Source organism: Scyliorhinus canicula, chromosome 20 (assembly GCF_902713615.1).
Source record: "Scyliorhinus canicula chromosome 20, sScyCan1.1, whole genome shotgun sequence".
Taxonomy (NCBI): Eukaryota; Metazoa; Chordata; class Chondrichthyes; order Carcharhiniformes; family Scyliorhinidae; genus Scyliorhinus; species Scyliorhinus canicula.
This window is the reverse complement of record NC_052165.1, coordinates 7,743,260-7,761,052: the sequence shown is the minus strand read 5'-3', so window position 1 is coordinate 7,761,052 and position 17,793 is coordinate 7,743,260. Positions and strand designations below refer to the sequence as shown.

Here is a 17,793-nt window from a genome sequence, read left to right as displayed (position 1 = left end):
CCAAACTTTCTGGCAGGCTTCACACGGCCTCGTTTAATGCAGCTGGGGTACATTGTTGCTCGTGGAAGGCTAGTTCCAATTATCTCACTAATGTGTACTTGTCCACTTAAAACAGCCTTTTTGTATCAAGCGAGTACCACAAGCATGTTCCACTGATTTCAAAGACGCGTTACATTTTTGAAAGCTGGCCTGCTCCGAATTCATGCATGTGCATCAGCTTGTCGCCATGGTCTCCAAAGAAATGGCACATGAACCAAAATCAGGTGTTAAAACAGAACAGGGCTGCAGGAGTGAGAGGTTAATCAACTCAAACTGAAGTCTAAAACCTCCTTCAGGATCTTTATGATTTGACCTTCATCCCACTTGCACCTGATTAACTGTCCACCCAAATTACTATTTGAATTCATTGTATTGAGTCAGTACCGTGCCTCCCGACTTGAGATGAAATTTCTAACAACATCCACCTTATCCTTTGTCCTTCAGTATAGGCTTCGGTTTCAAATCATTTTTGAAAAACATGTTGTTCTGACATGTAATAGTAAAACATGATGATCGAGGGCAAGTATTAAACCGTAAACATGGTTCTTTATTGAAGGCAGCTGCTGATTTTAACTGGTATTGTGTTTTGTAGCATTGAAACATCTCATCTTTCCATCATGATTGTGGCTTTCATGTCTGCTGTCTGATCTTTGCATATTATTCAGCACTTTTCGCCAATTGATGTGCGATATTAGTGAGCTCTTTGTGAAATTATTAAGCAAACCGTTAAAAGCAAAAAACTGTCAGTAGGAAAAACTGAAAATTATAGACGTGCTCAGCAAGTCAGATAATATCAGTGAAGAAGCCACAGGAATTAATATTTAGAGTGCAGACTCTCTGCTGAAATTGTTTAGCTTCAACAGATGGGTTTGCCCCAAAGATGTTAATACCTCTATTCACTCCTTAAATAACTGCCTGATCTGCGTGTTTCCAGAAATGTCCTGTTTTTGAAACAAATGCATGAAAAGCTATACTTCCGGTGGTGGCACGTGAGGAGAAGAGGCGCACAAGGGATTTGTTTTTTGTCCCTTTTTGCTCGATTGGGGGAGGTAATTCCGGTGAAAAACCTATCCACTTGAAGACGCAAGGTGCCAGCATCAGAAAAATGCCGAGCAAGCAGGGGGTAAGAAACCAGCGGACAGAAATTCGTTGACAGACTGGCTTCGCTTTGGTCCCCTATGGAGAAAATGGCGGAGGCTGCTCCAGTGACTGTGACCGCTCCGATAACGGCGGACATGCTTGCCGGTATGCTATCGATGGAGTTAGATGAGCAGTTTGAAAAGCAGTGGAGTGCGATGTCGGATAGCCTCCGAATGTTGAGCGCTGAGGCCCTGGATCCTATCAGATCAGAAGTGGAAAAGACCTCCCGAGACTGTGAAGAAGCATGGCGAGGGGTTGGAAGGAGTGGAGAAGACTTTGAGGAGACACGGTGAGCAAATTGACTTGTTGGAAGCTGAGATCGCCATGGTAATTCGCGAGAATAAGTTGCTGAGGGCCAAAGTCGGTAATCTTGAGAACCGCTCAAGGAGGCAGAACCTCAGTTGTGGGGTCGCATGAGGTTATGAGGGCCTGGCTCCCACTGCATATTTCTCACAACTGATTGGGGGAGGGTGGACACAAGTTCCCTCCGGAGCTGAACAAGATTCGTAGGACACTCCGGCAGAAGCCCCGACTGAACGAACCAACTCGGGCAGTCATCGTTCTGTTTCACAGTTTTCAGGAGAATGAACGGGACCTGAAGTAGGCCAAGGAACACAGAGACTGGAAATGGGAAGGTAACCTCATCAGGTTCTACCAAGATGTTGAAACTGTGCTGGTGAGGAAGCGGGCAGCTTTCAACAGGCCAGGGCCCCTTCTACAAGAAAGGAATTTGGTTCCGTGTGGTGTACCCGGTGATGCTGCGTGTAACCCATGAGTCGAAAGACTATTATTTTGATGTGCCGGAGGAGGTAGATGCTTTTGTAAAAAAGCATGGACTTGGCTCAAGTTAACTGTGCTCTGTGAGGTCTTTGATTGTTGTGGGTGAGGCAGGGTGTTGGGGCATCTTGCATATCTCTGTTGGTATTTCTTTGTTCTTGGGCAGGATGGCTGTTTCACAGATGGGTGGGGGAGGGGGGGTGGTAACTGGTATGAGGGGTGTCGTGTTATGTAATATTGTTGGAAATGTATAGCTCCTGTTGGGAATTTGTCTTTTGTATGGGCACGGGTTTATATAGAAGTTTTTTTTGTTTATCGCCGGGACGTGCAGTATGTTTTCCCTTTTTCTTTATCCTGGATCGGGGCTGCCCCGCTAGCAGTAAAGTTAGCTAGCTAACAGGAGTGAGGTGGGGGGAGGAGCTGCAACTCCTTGAACCAGTTTTGTTGGGTTTACTGAGTTTAGCGTTTTGTTTTTTTTGGGGTTGGCTGGGAGGGAGTATAGTTCGTTTTCATGTGATCAATATGTATATTTGGGGGGAGGGACGAGGGTTCGTTCACTGGTAATTACGGACTTTTCTTTGTTTCATTTAGTGGGTGGGATTGGTGGCCATCTTGGGTGGGCTATGTGCCTGTACTTTATGGGCAGTTGCTTGATAATCCCTTTCAGTGGAAGTAATAATAATAATCACTATTGTCACAAGTAGGCTTCAATTAAGTTACTGTGAAAAGGCCCTAGTCGCCACATTCCGCTGCCTGTTCGGGGAGGCTGGTATGGGAATTGAACCCGCGCTGCTGGCATTGTTCTGCATTGCAAGCCAGCTGTTTAGCCCACTGTGCTCAACTAGTCCTAGGAAAACCAGGAAATGGCTGACTCTGGGATGAGTGAGGGTGGGAGGCCCCGATTTGGTTGGTCACCTGGAATGTAAGGGGGTTGGGTGGCCCAGTGAAAACATACATATAAACATATATAGAAAATAGAGGCAGGAGGAGGCCATTCGGCCCTCCGAGCCTGCTCCGCCATTCATTATGATCATGGCTGATCTTCCAGGTCAATACCCTGATCCGGCCTTCCCGCCCTATCCCTTGATCTCTTTAGCCCTAAGAGCTATATCTAATTCCTTCTTGAAATCACAGAATGTTTTGGCCTCAACTACTTTCTGTGGTCATGAATTCCACAGATTCACCCTCTCTGGGTGAAGATATTTCTCCTCACCTCAGTCTTTATCCTCAAACTATGACCCTTAGTACTGGACTCCCCCACCATAGGGAACATTCTTTCTGAATCTACCCTGTCTAATCCTGTCAGAATTTTGTAAGTTTCTATGAAATCCCCTTTCACGCTTCTAAACTCCAATGAATATAATCCTAACCGACTTAGTCTCTCCTCATATGACAGTCCCATTACCCCAGAAATCAGCCTCGTAAACCTTCACAGCGCTCAGGCAAGGACACCAACATTGCTACAATACTCCAGGTGTGGCCTCACCAGTGCTCAATACAATTGCAGTAAAACATCCCTATTCCTATACTCAAATCCTCTCGCTATGTCATCTTCCAGCGCCTTCACATCTTCATCCCTAAGTCCTTCTTTAAGCGGGTGAACAAGATCATCTCGGGATTTGTCTGGGCAAATAAGACCCCGCGAGTAAAGAGACTGTACCTAGAACGCGGGGGTGGTGGGGGGGGGGCGGAGGGGGAGGGGGGGGTGGGGGGCTGGCGCTGCCGAATGTTTGCAGCTACTATTGGGCGGCTAATATAGCCATGATTAGGAAATGGGTATTGGGGGAGGGGTTGACGTGGGAGCGGTTAGAGGCGTCCTCATGCAAAGGCACCAGCTTAGGGGCACTTGTAACGGCACCTCTGCCGTTCTCGCCGGCACGCTACTCCTCAGGTCGGGTGGTGGCGGCTGCACTAAGGATCTGGGGTCAGTGGAGCAGGCACAGGGGGGTGGAGGGAGCCTCAGTTTGGACCCCGATGCGCAACAATCACAGATTTGTCCCGGGCAAGATAGACGGAGGGTTTCAAAGCTGGCATAGGGCAGGTATTAAAAGGATGGGGGACCTGTTCATAGACAGGACCTTTCCCAGCTTGAAAGCGCTGGAGGAGAAATTCAATTTGCCCTCTGGAAATGCCTTCAGATACCTTCAGGTATGCGCCTTTCTTAAAAAAACGCGGTGACATTTCCGTTGCTACCCCCATGCAGGATGCAAGATAGGGTGGTCTCTGGCACCTGAGTAGGTGTCGAACATCTACCAGGAATTTCAGGAGGCGGAGGAAGACCCAGTGGGGGAACTTAAGGGCAAGTGGGGGGAGCTGGATGCGGGTCTGTGGGCTGATGCCCTAAACAGGGTTAATTCCTCATCATCATAAGACCATAAGACCATAAGACATAGGAGTGGAAGTAAGGTCATTCGGCCCATCGAGTCCACTCCGCCATTCAATCATGGCTGATGGGCATTTCAACTCCACCTACCAGCATTCTCCCCGTAGCCCTTAATTCCTCGCGACATCAAGAATTTATCTATCTCTGTCTTGAAGCCATTTAGCGTCCCGGCCTCCACTGCACTCCGCGGCAATGAATTCCACAGGCCCACCACTCTCTGGCTGAAGAAATGTCTCCGCATTTCTGTTCTGAATTTACCCCCTCTAATTCTAAGGCTGTGCCCACGGGTCCTCGTCTCCTCGCCTAACGGAAACAGTTTCTTTGCGTCCACCCTTTCTAAGCCATGTATTATCTTGTAAGTTTCTATTAGATCTCCCCTTAACCTTCTAAACTCCAATGAATACAATCCCTGGATCCTCAGTCGTTCATCATATGTTAGACCCGCCATTCCAGGGATTATCCGTGTGAATCTCCGCTGGACACGCTCCAGTGCCAGTATGTCCTTCCTGAGATGTGGGGCCCAAAACTGGACACAGTACTCCAAATGGGGCCTAACCAGAGCCTTATAAAGGCTCAGTAGCACATCGCTGCTTTTATATTCCAACCCTCTTGAGATAAATGACAACATTGCATTCGCTTTCTTAATCACAGATTCAACCTGCATGTTTACCTTTAGGGAATCCTCGACTAGCACTCCCAGATCCCTTTGTACTTTGGCATTATGAATTTTCTCACCGTTTAGAAAGTAGTCTATGCTTGGATTCTTTTTTCCAAAGTGCAAGACCTCACATTTTCTCACGTTGAATTGCATCAGCCATTTCCTGCACCACTCTCCCAAACTGTCTAGATCCTTCTGCAGCCTCCCCACTTCCTCAGCACTACCTGCCTGACCACCTAACTTCGTATCATCGGCAAACTTCGCTAGAATGCCCCCAGTCCCTTCATCCAGATCATTAATATATATGGTGAACAGCTGCGGCCCCAACACTGAACCCTGTGGGACACCGCTGGTCACCGGCTGCCATTCCGAAAAAGAACCTTTTATCCCAACTCTCTGCCTTCTGTCAGACAGCCAATCCTCAACCCATGCCAGTAGCTCACCTCGAACACCATGGGCCCTCACCTTACTCAGCAGCCTCCTGTGTGGCACCTTATCAAAGGCCTTTTGGAAATCCAGATAGACCACATCCACTGGGTTTCCCTGGTCTAACCTACTTGTCACCTCCTCAAAGAATTCTAACAGGTTCGTCAGGCACGATCTCCCCTTACTAAATCCATGTTGACTTGTTCTAATCCGACCCTGCTCTTCCAAGAATTTAGAAATCTCATCCTTAACGATCGATTCTAGAATTTTACCAACAACCGAGGTTAGGCTAATTGGCCTGTATCATGTACCAGGGTTAGCTTAATCCAGTTTAATGTAGTCCACCTAGTACACATGACGGCAACCAGAATGAGCAAGTTCTTTGGGGTTGAGGATAGATGTGTGAGGTGTGCGGGAAGCCCAGCAGCCCATGTCCATATGTTCTGGGCATGCCCGGCTCTTAAGGGATTCTGGCAGGGATTTGCTGAGGCAATGTCCAAGATCTTAGACACGCGGGTGGTGCCGAGTCCAGAGATAGCGATCTTTGGTGTGTCAGACGATCCGGGAGTTCAGGCAGTGAAAGACGCCGACATTCTGGCCTTGGCCCCCCCGGTCATCCTGAGACGGATCCTTTTAATGTGGAGGGACTCGAAGCCCCCGAGTATGGAGACCTGGATTGGTGACATGGCTGGGTTTCTCAGGCTGGAGAAAATAAAGTTTGCCTTGAGAGGATCCATGACGGGGTTCTCTCGGAGGTGGCAGCCGTTCCTCGACTTTCCTGGAGAGCATTAAATGTCAGCAACTCGGAGGGAGGGGGGGAATTGTTACATATTCTTGTTCTTTTTCCTGTACATAATGTTAACGATTACCTTGTGTTAAATGTTGTTATGCAAAAAATTATGTTTTGATAAAAATTTGAATAAAAATAATTTTTTCAAACTCCTCGCACTCTGAAGGCCAACATACCATTTGCAGCCTTTCCCGCCCTCTGTACCTGTCCGCTTTCAGCGACTGATGCACAAGGACACCAAGGTCCCGCTGAGTATCCACCTCTCTCAGTTTACACCCATTCAAACAATAATCTGCCTTCCTATTTTTCTACTGAAACATATAATCTCACATTTATCCACATTAAACTACATTTGCCATGTATGTGCCCACTCACTCAGCCTGTCCAAATCCCTCTGAAGCATCTCTGTATCCTCCTTACAGCTCACCCTCCCAGCCAACTTTATATCATTTGCAAATTTTGGGATAATACATTTAGTTCCCTCGTCCAAATCAGTACTATATAATGTGAACAGTTGGAGTTTGAGCACAGATCCCTGCAGTACCCCACTAGTCTCTGCCTGTTAATCGGGAAAAAAACCCATTTATTCCAACTTTTTGCTTACTGTCTGCTAACCAGCTTTCTATCCATCTCCAGTCAATGCCCGCAATCCCATGTGCTTTAACTTTACGTAGTAATCTGCTAGGTGAGACCTTGTCGAAAGCCTTCTGAAAGTCAACATAAACCACATCCACCAGTTCTCCCTGGTCAACTCAACCATAGGGCACGGGGAGAGGACTTTAATTAACAAATGGGTTCCTTTTTCGGCAATCAAGACCATGGAGGATGATGAACAATCAATCGAACGCGAGACGAGTTGCTGTACAAAAGTTAGGCTTTAATAAGCTAGAAGTTAGCCCTGCGGTCGACTACAGTAAATGGACGTCCGCCGGGCGTTCTGGGTATTTATACCTCACTCTGGAGGCGGGGTTAACTCAGCCTCTCGACCAATCGGGGAGCCGTCACATGACTGGTCTCAACCAATCGGTCGAGAGGCACATGACCGACCAGGGCCAATGGTAAGCCAGTGTTTTGCACCAATGGCAGACAGCTATGCGAATCATACCACCACAGAGGACACTAATGGCAGATACCTTGGAGGGAACGTTGGTGGTATTGGTCAATGACTACGCTCTAAATTGGGTTGATAGTGTTTGTGAGGGGGAAGTTGGCTTCCATTTCTGATCTGGATAGGCATCAACTGATTTTTGGAGATTTAAACTGTGTACTTGATCCTAAATTGGGTCAATCTAGGCCTATGATCTGGGCAGATGGGGTGGCAGATTTGTGGCGGTTTATGCACCCAAGAGATAAGGAATTTTTGTTTTTTCCCTCACGTCGACGAGGTTTATTCTAGGATAGATTTTTTTCTGATGTGTAGGTCTCTTCGCCCATGGGTGAGGAAGACGGATTACTCAGCTGTAGTTATTTTGGACCATGCTCCACAATTTGTGAACTTCTGGAGTCGGGCCCCATTCAACGCCCACCGTGGAGGTTGGATGTAATGATATTAACGGACAAGGGGTTTTGTGGGCAGCAGGGTAGCATGGTGGTTAGCATAAATGCTTCACAGCTCCAGGGTCCCAGGTTCGATTCCCGGCTGGGTCACTGTCTGTGTGGAGTCTGCACGTCCTCCCCCTGTGTGCGTGGGTTTCCTCCGGGTGCTCCGGTTTCCTCCCACAGTCCAAAGATGTGCGGGTTAGGTGGATTGGCCATGCTAAATTGCCCGTAGTGTCCTAATAAAAGTAAGGTTAAGGGGGGGGGTTGTTGGGTTACGGGTATAGGGTGGATACGTGGGTTTGAGTAGGGTGATCATGGCTCGGCACAACATTGAGGGCCGAAGGGCCTGTTCTGTGCTGTACTGTTCTATGTTCTATGCCTACTGCCACGGAGGAATGTATTTGGTTCAACAAGAATGAGTCTGTTGCACATTCCATGCTGTGGGAAGCCCTTAAAGTGGTTATCGGAGGGGAGATTATCTCTTAAAAGGCACATCTAGATAAGGCGGTGGCGGCTATCCTTGAGGTAGACCACCGGTACTCGTGTGATCCTACCCCGGAGCTGCTTGCGAGGGGGGAGAATCTACAGACGCAGTTTGAACTGTTGTCCACAGGAAAAGCAGTGAGCCAATTGCAGCGCTTGACGGGGGTATTTTATGAATATATGGGGCAGGCAAGTCGTCTTTTAACCCACCAGCTGAGGCGGCTTCCCGGGAGATGATTCCCAGGTTAGGGATTCGGGTGGCAGGTTGGTCTCAGCCCCAGTTAAAGTTAATGCGGCTTTTGAGGCATTCTATAAGAGACTTTACAGGTCAGAGCCCCCAGAGGGGAGTTCGGACGTTGATATTCTTAGATGGGTTGTCCTTTCCGGTGGTGGAGAGCGAGAGACAGGAGGATTTGGAGGCCCGGTTAAGCCCTGAGGCGATACTAAAAGGTATGGGATTGATGCAAACGGATAAAGCTCCTAGCCCCGATGGTTTTCCTGTCGTGCTTTAGCCCTGTCGTGCTTTAGCACAATTTAGTCAGTTGACACCATTGATGGAGGACATGTTCAATGACTCCTTGTCCGGGGGTTCATTGCCCACCACACATTCGCAGGCTTCTATCTCTCTTAAACTGAAGAAGGACAAGGGGCGAAATTCTCCCCTACCCGGCGGGGGGGGGGGGGGGGGGGGGGGTCCCGGCGTAGTGGAGTGGCGCCAACCACTCCGGCGTTGGGCCTCCACAAAGGTGCGTTATTCTCTGCACCTTCAGGGGCTAGGCCTGCGCCGGAGTGGCTCCCGCTCCGCCGACTGGCGCCAAAACTGGCGCCAACAGCCTTTGGCGCTACGCCGATCGGCGTCGGGGCTGGGGGCCGGTTGGCATGAGTTTGCGCATGCGCCGGAGCGTCAGCAGCCGCTGACGTCACCACCGGCGCATGCGCGGTGGAGGGGGTCTCTTCCGCCTGCGCCATGGTGGAGGCCGTGGCGGCGGCGGAAGAAAATGAGTGCCCCCACGGCACTGGCCCGCCTGCTGATCGGTGGGCCCCGATCGCTGCCCAGGCCACCGTGGAGGCACCCCCCGGGTCCGATCGTCCTGCGCCCCCCCCCCCCCCCCAAGGACCCCGGGGGCCCGCTCGCGCCGCCAATCCCACCGGCACAGAGGTGGTTTAATCCACGCCGGCAGGAGAGGCCTGACCGCGGCGGGAATTCGGCCCATCGCGGGCCGGAGAATCGCCGCGGGGGGCCACGCCGATCGGCGGGGCACGCCGATCGGCGGGGCACGATTCCCGTTCCCGCCAATTCCCGGGTGGCGGAGAATTCCGGCCACGGCGGGGGAGGGTTTTACGCCGGCCACGGGTGATTCCCCGACCCTGCGGGAGGTCGGAAAATTCCGCCCAAGGTCTCCATAGTCCATATCGCTATTAAACACAGACAGCAAGCTTCTTGCGTTACAACTGGAGCCCTGACTCCTGGTGGTGATAGCAGAAGATCAGACAGGCTTTGTTCAGGGTCGGCAATTGTCAGCCACTATACGACGGTTGTTGAATATTGATCTTTCCCTCTCTCCTGTGCCTGAGCCAGAGGTGACTGTATCCATGGATGCTGAGAAAGCATTTACAGGATGGATTGTGGGTACCTTTTGAGATACTTGGGAGGTTCGGTTTGGAGCATAGGTTCATTTTGTGGGTTAAGTTATTGTGTAGGGCCCATACGGCTAGTTTCCGTACCAATGCCTTGAGTTTTGGGTACTTTTCTTTGAATATGGGTACAAGACAGAGGTGCCCGCTGTTGGGTTTTGGCTATATTATATTGTGTAATATCTGTCTTTTCTGTTAGTTTGTTGCAAGTTTATTATAAATGAAAATCTTTCATAAAATATATATTTTTTTAAAACATGAAGTGCTGACAATACTTGGAGATCAATTATAATATCTGGAGAAAATCATTGGTATTTTAGTGTTCTTCAAGTACAGAAATGTGAGACACTGAACAGGATAATATGACCACTTTAGATGATATAGGAACATTATAACACAGCACTATGGCACTTTGTTATGCTGCAACACACAATGAACAGAAGCATGAAGATAATAAAGATATGAGCTTTGTGTGAACATAAAATCATGGAATTTACAGTACAGAAGGAGGCCATTCGGCCCATTCAGTCTGCACCGGCCCTTGGAAAAAGTACCCGGTAACACCACCTACCTTTTTGGACACTTAGGGTAATTTAGCGTGGCCAATCCACCTAACCTGCACACCTTTGGAGAGTGGGAGGAAACCGGAGCACCCGGAGGAAACCCACGCAGACACGGGGGGTACGTGCAAACACCACACAGATAGTCACCCAAAGCTGGAATTGAACCCGGGTCCCTGGCGCTGTGATGCAGCAGTGCTAAACACAGTGCTACCGGGAATATCTTTGAATAAATAGGCCTACGGTCAATAGAAGATGATGAGAGCGATGGAAATCCTGGGGGAAGGGTGTGGGGGAGCTCAGATATGACATAAAAATAGGCTGAAAATCAGAATATAGCTTAAGTCAAGATTACTGAAATCTAAAATGTCAGTAATTTCAGGGGGGGGGGGGGTGCGGCGTGAATCCCATCCCGCCGCTCCGACGGCGCCTGCTGAATTCTCCGACGCCGGCTTTTGGGCGGGGGCCGTTGGCACCGGCCTCCTCACCCCCCCCCCCCCCCCCCCCCCCGGGAAATACTTCAGGCCCCAATGGGCCGAGTGGCCGTCCGTTTTCGGCCAGTTCCGCCGGCGTGAAATAGACATGGTCCATCCTGCCAGGACCTGGCTTGTCAGCTGTCTAGCGTGGTCCTCGGTGGGGTGGGGGGGGGGGGGCGCGGGGGGGATCCGGCCCTGGGGGGGCCCCCACGGTGGCCTGTCCCGCGATCAGGGCCCACCGATCTGTGGGCGGGCTTGTGCCATGGGTGCACTCTTTCTCTCCGCGGCAGCCTCTGTAAGTCTCCACCATGGCTGACGTGGAGAGGAAACCGCATGCGCAGGAAACATGCCGGCGCTTCTGTGCATGTGCCAGAACGTGTTGGCAGTCCTGTGCATGCACCAACTCACGCCGGCTGGCAGCGGCCCTTCGGCACCGGTTGGCACGGCGCCACCACTCCAGCGCTGGCCGAGCCCCCGGAAGTGCGGAGGATTCCGCAACTTTCCGACACCGGAGTGGTTCGCGCCGGTACGGGTCGCCCCACCAATTGCGGGAGAATCCCGCCCAGAGTCTCCAAAGTCCCAGAAAAGTGTTGAGAATGTAGGGTTCAAAACAGCTGTGTATTAAACTGTCCATTTAGTTCTTAGAGGAAAAAGAGTTGGGCTCTGGAGGATAGCCAATTCGCATTTTTACCTCAAAAAAACAACCAATATGATTCACGTTGCCATTGGGAAGGATGCAGAGGAAGTCATTATAAAGATCCAGGTTGCAGGCTTTCCTAGAATATAGATGAATATTATAGATGGTGTTTGGAGCTTGCCTGGATCTGGTTTACCACAAAGGACTGCTTGTGGAAACTTCCCGGATTGAAAAGAGCAAATTAGTGGGAAGTTAAAACGAGGCTGGAAGAGTTGCCTATCTTGGGCTGGACGAAGAATCTCTGTGACAGAAAACCTGACTGTGAAAGACAATTCTAAGATTGCAAGTTACCAGACTGAGGAAAGAAAAGGTCAGGAATATACTTTTGGGGGCTAAGAATCACTTTGGATTGATTCTGGGAAAATTGAATATCTATATAAAGGGCAGTGTAAAATACATCTGTGAAGCGTGTTTTATTGGTTGAGCTAAGAATAATAAAAGGTGGGGTATTCCTTTCTGTAGTTTAAAGTATAAATTGCCTTGAAAGGATCATGTTTAGACATTAGTGTTTTAGCCATTTGTTACAGTGAAAGTTTTAAAACATGACATTTTGTAGTGATAAACGTTTCAGCTATTAACTAGAAGTTTGAATCTTTCTAAAGTTATCTGTCTCTTTGTAGATTGTAACAAATGGAATATGTTTAGTTAATAGTTCATGCTGTGTTTTTATTGCCAGCGTTGGCAGAGCCAGAGTATTAACTTTGCGTATTTAAAAATAAATTAGATGCTTTTCAGGACTGGAGTTAAACCTTTGCGTTTATTTTTTAAAATTTAAATAGAAATTTATTTTTGGAAAAATATATTTCAGGAAGTGAAATCACAGCTTGGGACTTAGTACAGCTGTAATTATGCTTGCACCAGCATGTATGCAGCCATGGTGTTTTGGGGATCTGATGCTTCTGATGTCAGCTGTTCATTGTTTCTATTTTTATGCAAAATGTATATCAAAGTAACTGAGTTGCCTTTTATTCCCGATTGTAGTGAGTAACGTGTAATCATCAGTCTCCACTCACAATCTAAATCTTGATAGTACTGTGAAAAAATGATGAATGAAATGTGTCAGGCTGAAATTGCTCCCCATTTCTAGCAGTAGATTTTTAAAGTGTAAAAATACAAAATCAGCATGTACAAAAGCAAATTGAGAATCCAAGGGAAATTCAGAGCAGGCACACTGGCATCAGTAAAGAGAATATAGGTTAAAATTTTGAATAGTCCGTTGTAGGGCTTGTACCCCAAAATGTAATCTTTTTCGAACAAAAACCAATGAACCTGCTGTGTATTTTTTTATATTCATTTTAGGTTTCAATAATAAATGTTGCTTATTCAATGCATATTCTATGAAATCGATCTGCTTTCTGATATTGCAACTTGTAACGTTTTTCCTCCTCTTGACCAACAGAGTTCTGTTCAATCATTGACACCTTCTCCTACTGATTATCAATGCTTGGGGCCAGTTTACAACTCGCCTGTGCTGTCTGGAAGTAGTAGCAGTGGTATCTCCTCCCTGAGCAGAGGAAGCATGACTGAGACCACCCTGACTGACGGAACAATTACATGTACCTTAATTGGCTCTGAAGAATTAATCAAAAGAGAGAATGGGACCTTTGCTTGTATGCCACCACGCTACAACCTATCTGAACATGGCACGGGAACGTCAAGACGTCGAGCTCCTCTACCTCATAGCCTGTCTGTTCCTCCCAGTGGGGAGCCACCAGCTCTCCCTCCGAAACCCCATGTACTCCGTGTACATAGGTCTGAAGGTGAAAACAGAATGGAAGAAATCCTTGCCCGACCGAGATCTCAGCCTCGCAAAGTATCGCAACTATAGAGAAACTGAAGAAAATGCTCGCAACACTTGCAGAGATGTGTGTTTTGTTCAACCTAAATGCTAATTTGGCCAAAAGAATCCAGGTGGGCACCTTAAAACCATTTTGACCACATGTTTGTACCCATTGTTTACGGTGATCCTACAGATAAATAATGGAACAATGTATTATGCAATAGGTCAGGATGGAGAACAAAAAAGTAACTTGCACATGACCAGAATGGCTATTCAATAGTAGCAATGAGGAGTTAAATTTTCCCCAATTTGCATTAGTGCTATTTACACACGTGTGTTATTATTCGTAACCTCTGTTAGCCAGGGATTTATGAACAAGCACATTGGTTGGTACAAGAGCAAAGCATCCATTCAACTTTGGTTACTATTTTGATGTTTGCACAGAAAGGATTGGATACAACTAGTTTATCCTTTCATTAATGATTTTTGAATGAGAGATAGCTCTCCTCCTGAAACTAACTTGGAAGGAGATATTTCTTGTTTATCTCTCTTCCTTGTACTCTCTCCATTTCTCTCTCTTTATCTTTGTTTTTAAGCACATTATGCTGTAACATTTGAATTTTTCAGCAAAATATGGAAGTATCAGCATAGAAGAGCAAAAAAGCCTACTGTTTTGAAATCCTTGATCTATTTTTCCATAAGTAGGTGATGAGGGGCAAGAAGTCATATTTATGGGTTTTATTTTAAAATGAAATATGTTCACACATCCAAAAAAGGCACAGAGACAAAAAATGACCAATTTTCCCCAAACAGTGTAAATTTGTAATATCTCCAACAGACTACTGTACACGGTCAGCAGAGCCCTTGCCTAATTGCCCAGTTCTGGAGGAAAGCAGAAAAACACCTTTGTCACCAGAAACTCTATTTACGACTTGGCCCAAAATCCTTCATATAAAATTTACAGCACCAGCCATTTAGCCCAACAGGTCTATGCTGATGTTTGTTTCACATGATTTTTCTTCCCATCTTGCCTCATCTCGCTCAATCATTGTACCCTTTTATTCCTTTCTCCCTCATAAATTGATGTAAACAGTGTCCATGTTGCATGCAAGTAAATACAGCTGCCTTAAATGGGGTACAAGTTGGGGATGGATAATCATTTTCCACCAGCTCTCATGTACTGTACTGTAATGTCTGTTAAGTAAATTGTAACTTTACACAAGATTTTGCAGGTCTTACTAGCTTAAGACGTATGTCTGCATTTTCAATTCTAAATTTTACAGAGTGGGAGTTAGCTCTGGACGATCATATTTGTGGGGCAATGATCTTTGTTGTGACATCACATCAATTTCATAAACTAAAGAAGCTGCCTGAAATGTCACCATGTAACAGACAATATGCAGATTTGGGCTTATTTATGAGATTTAAAAAAAAATACATTTAGTATCTGTTTTTTCCCTTCACGTCAAAAGTCACAAACTGTTTGTGGCCTTGTAGTTATCATCTTTAGTTTTAAAAAATTCTGTTTACGTGGATTTCCTTTCTGTCGGTCAAGTGCCTGCCTGAATACTTTTAGGTTGCATAGAGTATATTGAAGTAATGGTCTGGCATTTGGCTATGTTTACGGAGGGACTACTTATTCTGGTGCCAGAAGCCTTTATCAACCCATACAGCTAACAATGTATTTGCTCATTTTCATATAGTAAAGTGTAATATTATCCAGGAAGCAAAGTTCAGAAAGGAGTTGCCAAAATGAGTATCTTGAATTTCTGTTCCGATTTCAAAATGTCACTATTAATGGAGAGGACGCATTTTTAACAATTACATTAACGTATTAATTGATTGCAAAAATGATTAAAGGGCTAACTTGAACAATATTTGAAAAGCACAAAAAGTATCCAAGAGTGTGAGTGACACAAATGTGTCACTATCTGCCATGGCACCTAATCATGTGTAAAAGGGAAGTGAATGTTTATGCCCTCGCGATATGTTTCTTGGAAGAGTTACTGAAGACTGAAATTAATGTTGAAGCAACATTAATCTTTAAGTAACTCAGCAGGTTCAGTGACGTCGAAGCAATAGGAGACAGTGGAAGTAGTGTACAGTTCTATGTCGCACGGTTTTAGAACTCAAGAAATCTGTCAATAGCAAAGTTGGGATCCGAGAATCTTTCCAATATGCTTCAATAACCGACAACTTTAGACAGTTATATCAAGAAGCGTTACATGAAGGAGATCGTGGACCATACAAAATCCACCGTTTTATAAATGAAGGCTACAAATAATGGCTTTTGTGAAATTTCAAAGACTTTTGGCTGAAATGTTCTGTAACATAGTTACTTTTTTCTGTTTTAAAAAGGAATGTATTTTTTTCCTTATTAAGTATTCAAAGCAATCCTCAGAGATTGAGATCCATAAATAGTTGTTTATTTTTTATATTGTGGTCTCTTTGTACAATTGACATCTGACATAAAATGGCCTGTGGAATACCTTAATAACACCTTTCATGTCAATCCCTGTCAGTGATTTTCTTTGGCAAGCAAAGTAATTGGTTTGCTGCTCCAATTGCTCAGTTGGTTTAGTCAGTAGGTAACTGAGTTATAATGCCCAGAAGGTTGTACTTTCAGCTTGCTAGTTGGTGCTGAGTTACATCTCAGTTGTGAAGGTAATCGGTGCCCCTCAAATGATTTCAACATTCCTGCTATAGATGAATTCAGAGAGTCAAGAGTTTTTACATGGAAAGAGGCCGTTCAGCCCATCGTGGCCACGCCGGCCATCAAAGCACCTATCCACTCTGATCCCATTTTCCAGCCTTATATGCTGTGGCATTTCAAGTGCTCATCTAAATACTTCTTCAATGTTGAGGATTCCCACCATTACCCCCCTTTCCGACAGTGAGTTCCAGATTCCAACCACCTTCTGGGTGAGAGAGTTTTTCCTCATACCCCCTCTAAACCTCCTGTCCCTTAACCTTAAATCATGCCCTGCTCCCTAATCGCTATCCAGCAGCTCTTGCTAAAATGTGTGTGCGCGTGGTTGTTGGACTGAGACAGCATTGGGCTTGTTTGTTGCTCCCAAGGTTGAATAAATACACTGCTAACAATGTCTAGGTTAACAAATTAAAGGTACTGGGGTGTCCACCCTTTACCTTTGACACCGCCAGGAGCCAAAATTGCATCTAGTATCTCTTGTCACATCCTGAGCATTTGCAGTTACTAACTACTTTTAATTGGATTCTTCATTAGATATCTCAACATATATTGTTCGTCTGCACAGTCCACTTCAGAGAAAATTGGGGAGGCAGGATGAATTGAGAAATCTTCTGAGCTTGTTTTAATTTTTTCAGTACCAAAGCAACGTCTTCTATTTTTTTTAAAAACTTGGTATCTTCTAATTGGTGCTGTCTTTATTTTAAAATATCTCGGTGCTGTTGCAAGTAACAGCAGTTCAATTACCATTGCCAAATTTTTGCAGTGGTTATGAAAGGGCCTTGTACTTTGACCATGATTGCTGTAAAAGCTCTACAGGTTCAGTCACGTTCCCTGGGAAGTAAATCCAGCTTGCTTGTCCAGTCTAATCTACATCTGATTCTTTGTTGTCTTGAATTGCGTTACGCCGCTCGAATTATCTGAAAAGAAAGCGGGTCACCACCTCAGCAGAGCTTAGGGATAGCCAGTGAAATGCTGGCTTTGACATCGTGGCCCATATCTTGTTCCATCAATTGAAAGGTCCCCGATTTCAGCATCCAATTGCCGAAGTGGGTCCAGGTTATTGTCCTGCACTACTCCACTTTACCATCTATTCCATGTATTAATCATCCTTTTAAGCGGAGAATTCCCTGAAATCAGTCATAAATGTACCTTTTGCTAATTGGAACCTGTGTCCCCAGTCCTACTTACATCATTTTTTAAAATGACGGTGCAATTTGAAATGAAATGAAATGAAATGAAAATCGCTTATTGTCACGAGTAGGCTTCAATGAAGTTACTGTGAAAATTTAGTGTGGCCAGTCCACCTACCCTCCACATCTTTGGGTTGTGGGTGTGGGGGTGAGACCCACGTGGACACGGGGAGAATGTGCAAACTCCACACGGACAGTTACCCGGGGACGGAATCGAACCCAGGTCCTCGGTGCTGTGAAGCAACAGTGCTAACCACTGCGTCACCATGCCGCCCCCTCCTTTCATAATTTAATTAATGTTCCAGATTTACCTTTCTCACTCCTGTAATTCTATCATATACCTCAAACATCATCTTTTGGCAGGCTGAATCACGTAACTCCCCATAACTCAAAGTTTTGGGATTCGACAAGAACCTTCAGGCCATACCAGGGTTTGGAAGGAAGATACAGCATCTTTCACAATGCATGAGAAACACTGCAGCCAATTTGAACCAAGGCAAGATCGCAGAA

At 46.2% G+C, this 17,793-nt stretch overlaps 1 protein-coding gene across 5 annotated transcripts in view; it reads left to right on the top strand.

The window, feature by feature from the left end:
• dock4 (dedicator of cytokinesis 4) overlaps positions 1–17,380 on the top strand; it is a 440,672-nt gene extending 423,292 nt beyond the window's left edge. For all 5 annotated transcript variants that reach the window (XM_038780165.1, XM_038780167.1, XM_038780164.1 and 2 more), the window contains one exon: positions 13,003–17,380. In XM_038780165.1, the coding sequence (XP_038636093.1) occupies positions 13,003–13,431 (429 nt within the window). In that variant the 3' untranslated portion in view covers positions 13,432–17,380. The remainder of the gene's footprint in view (positions 1–13,002) is intronic.
• Positions 17,381–17,793: the final 413 nt, after the last annotated feature.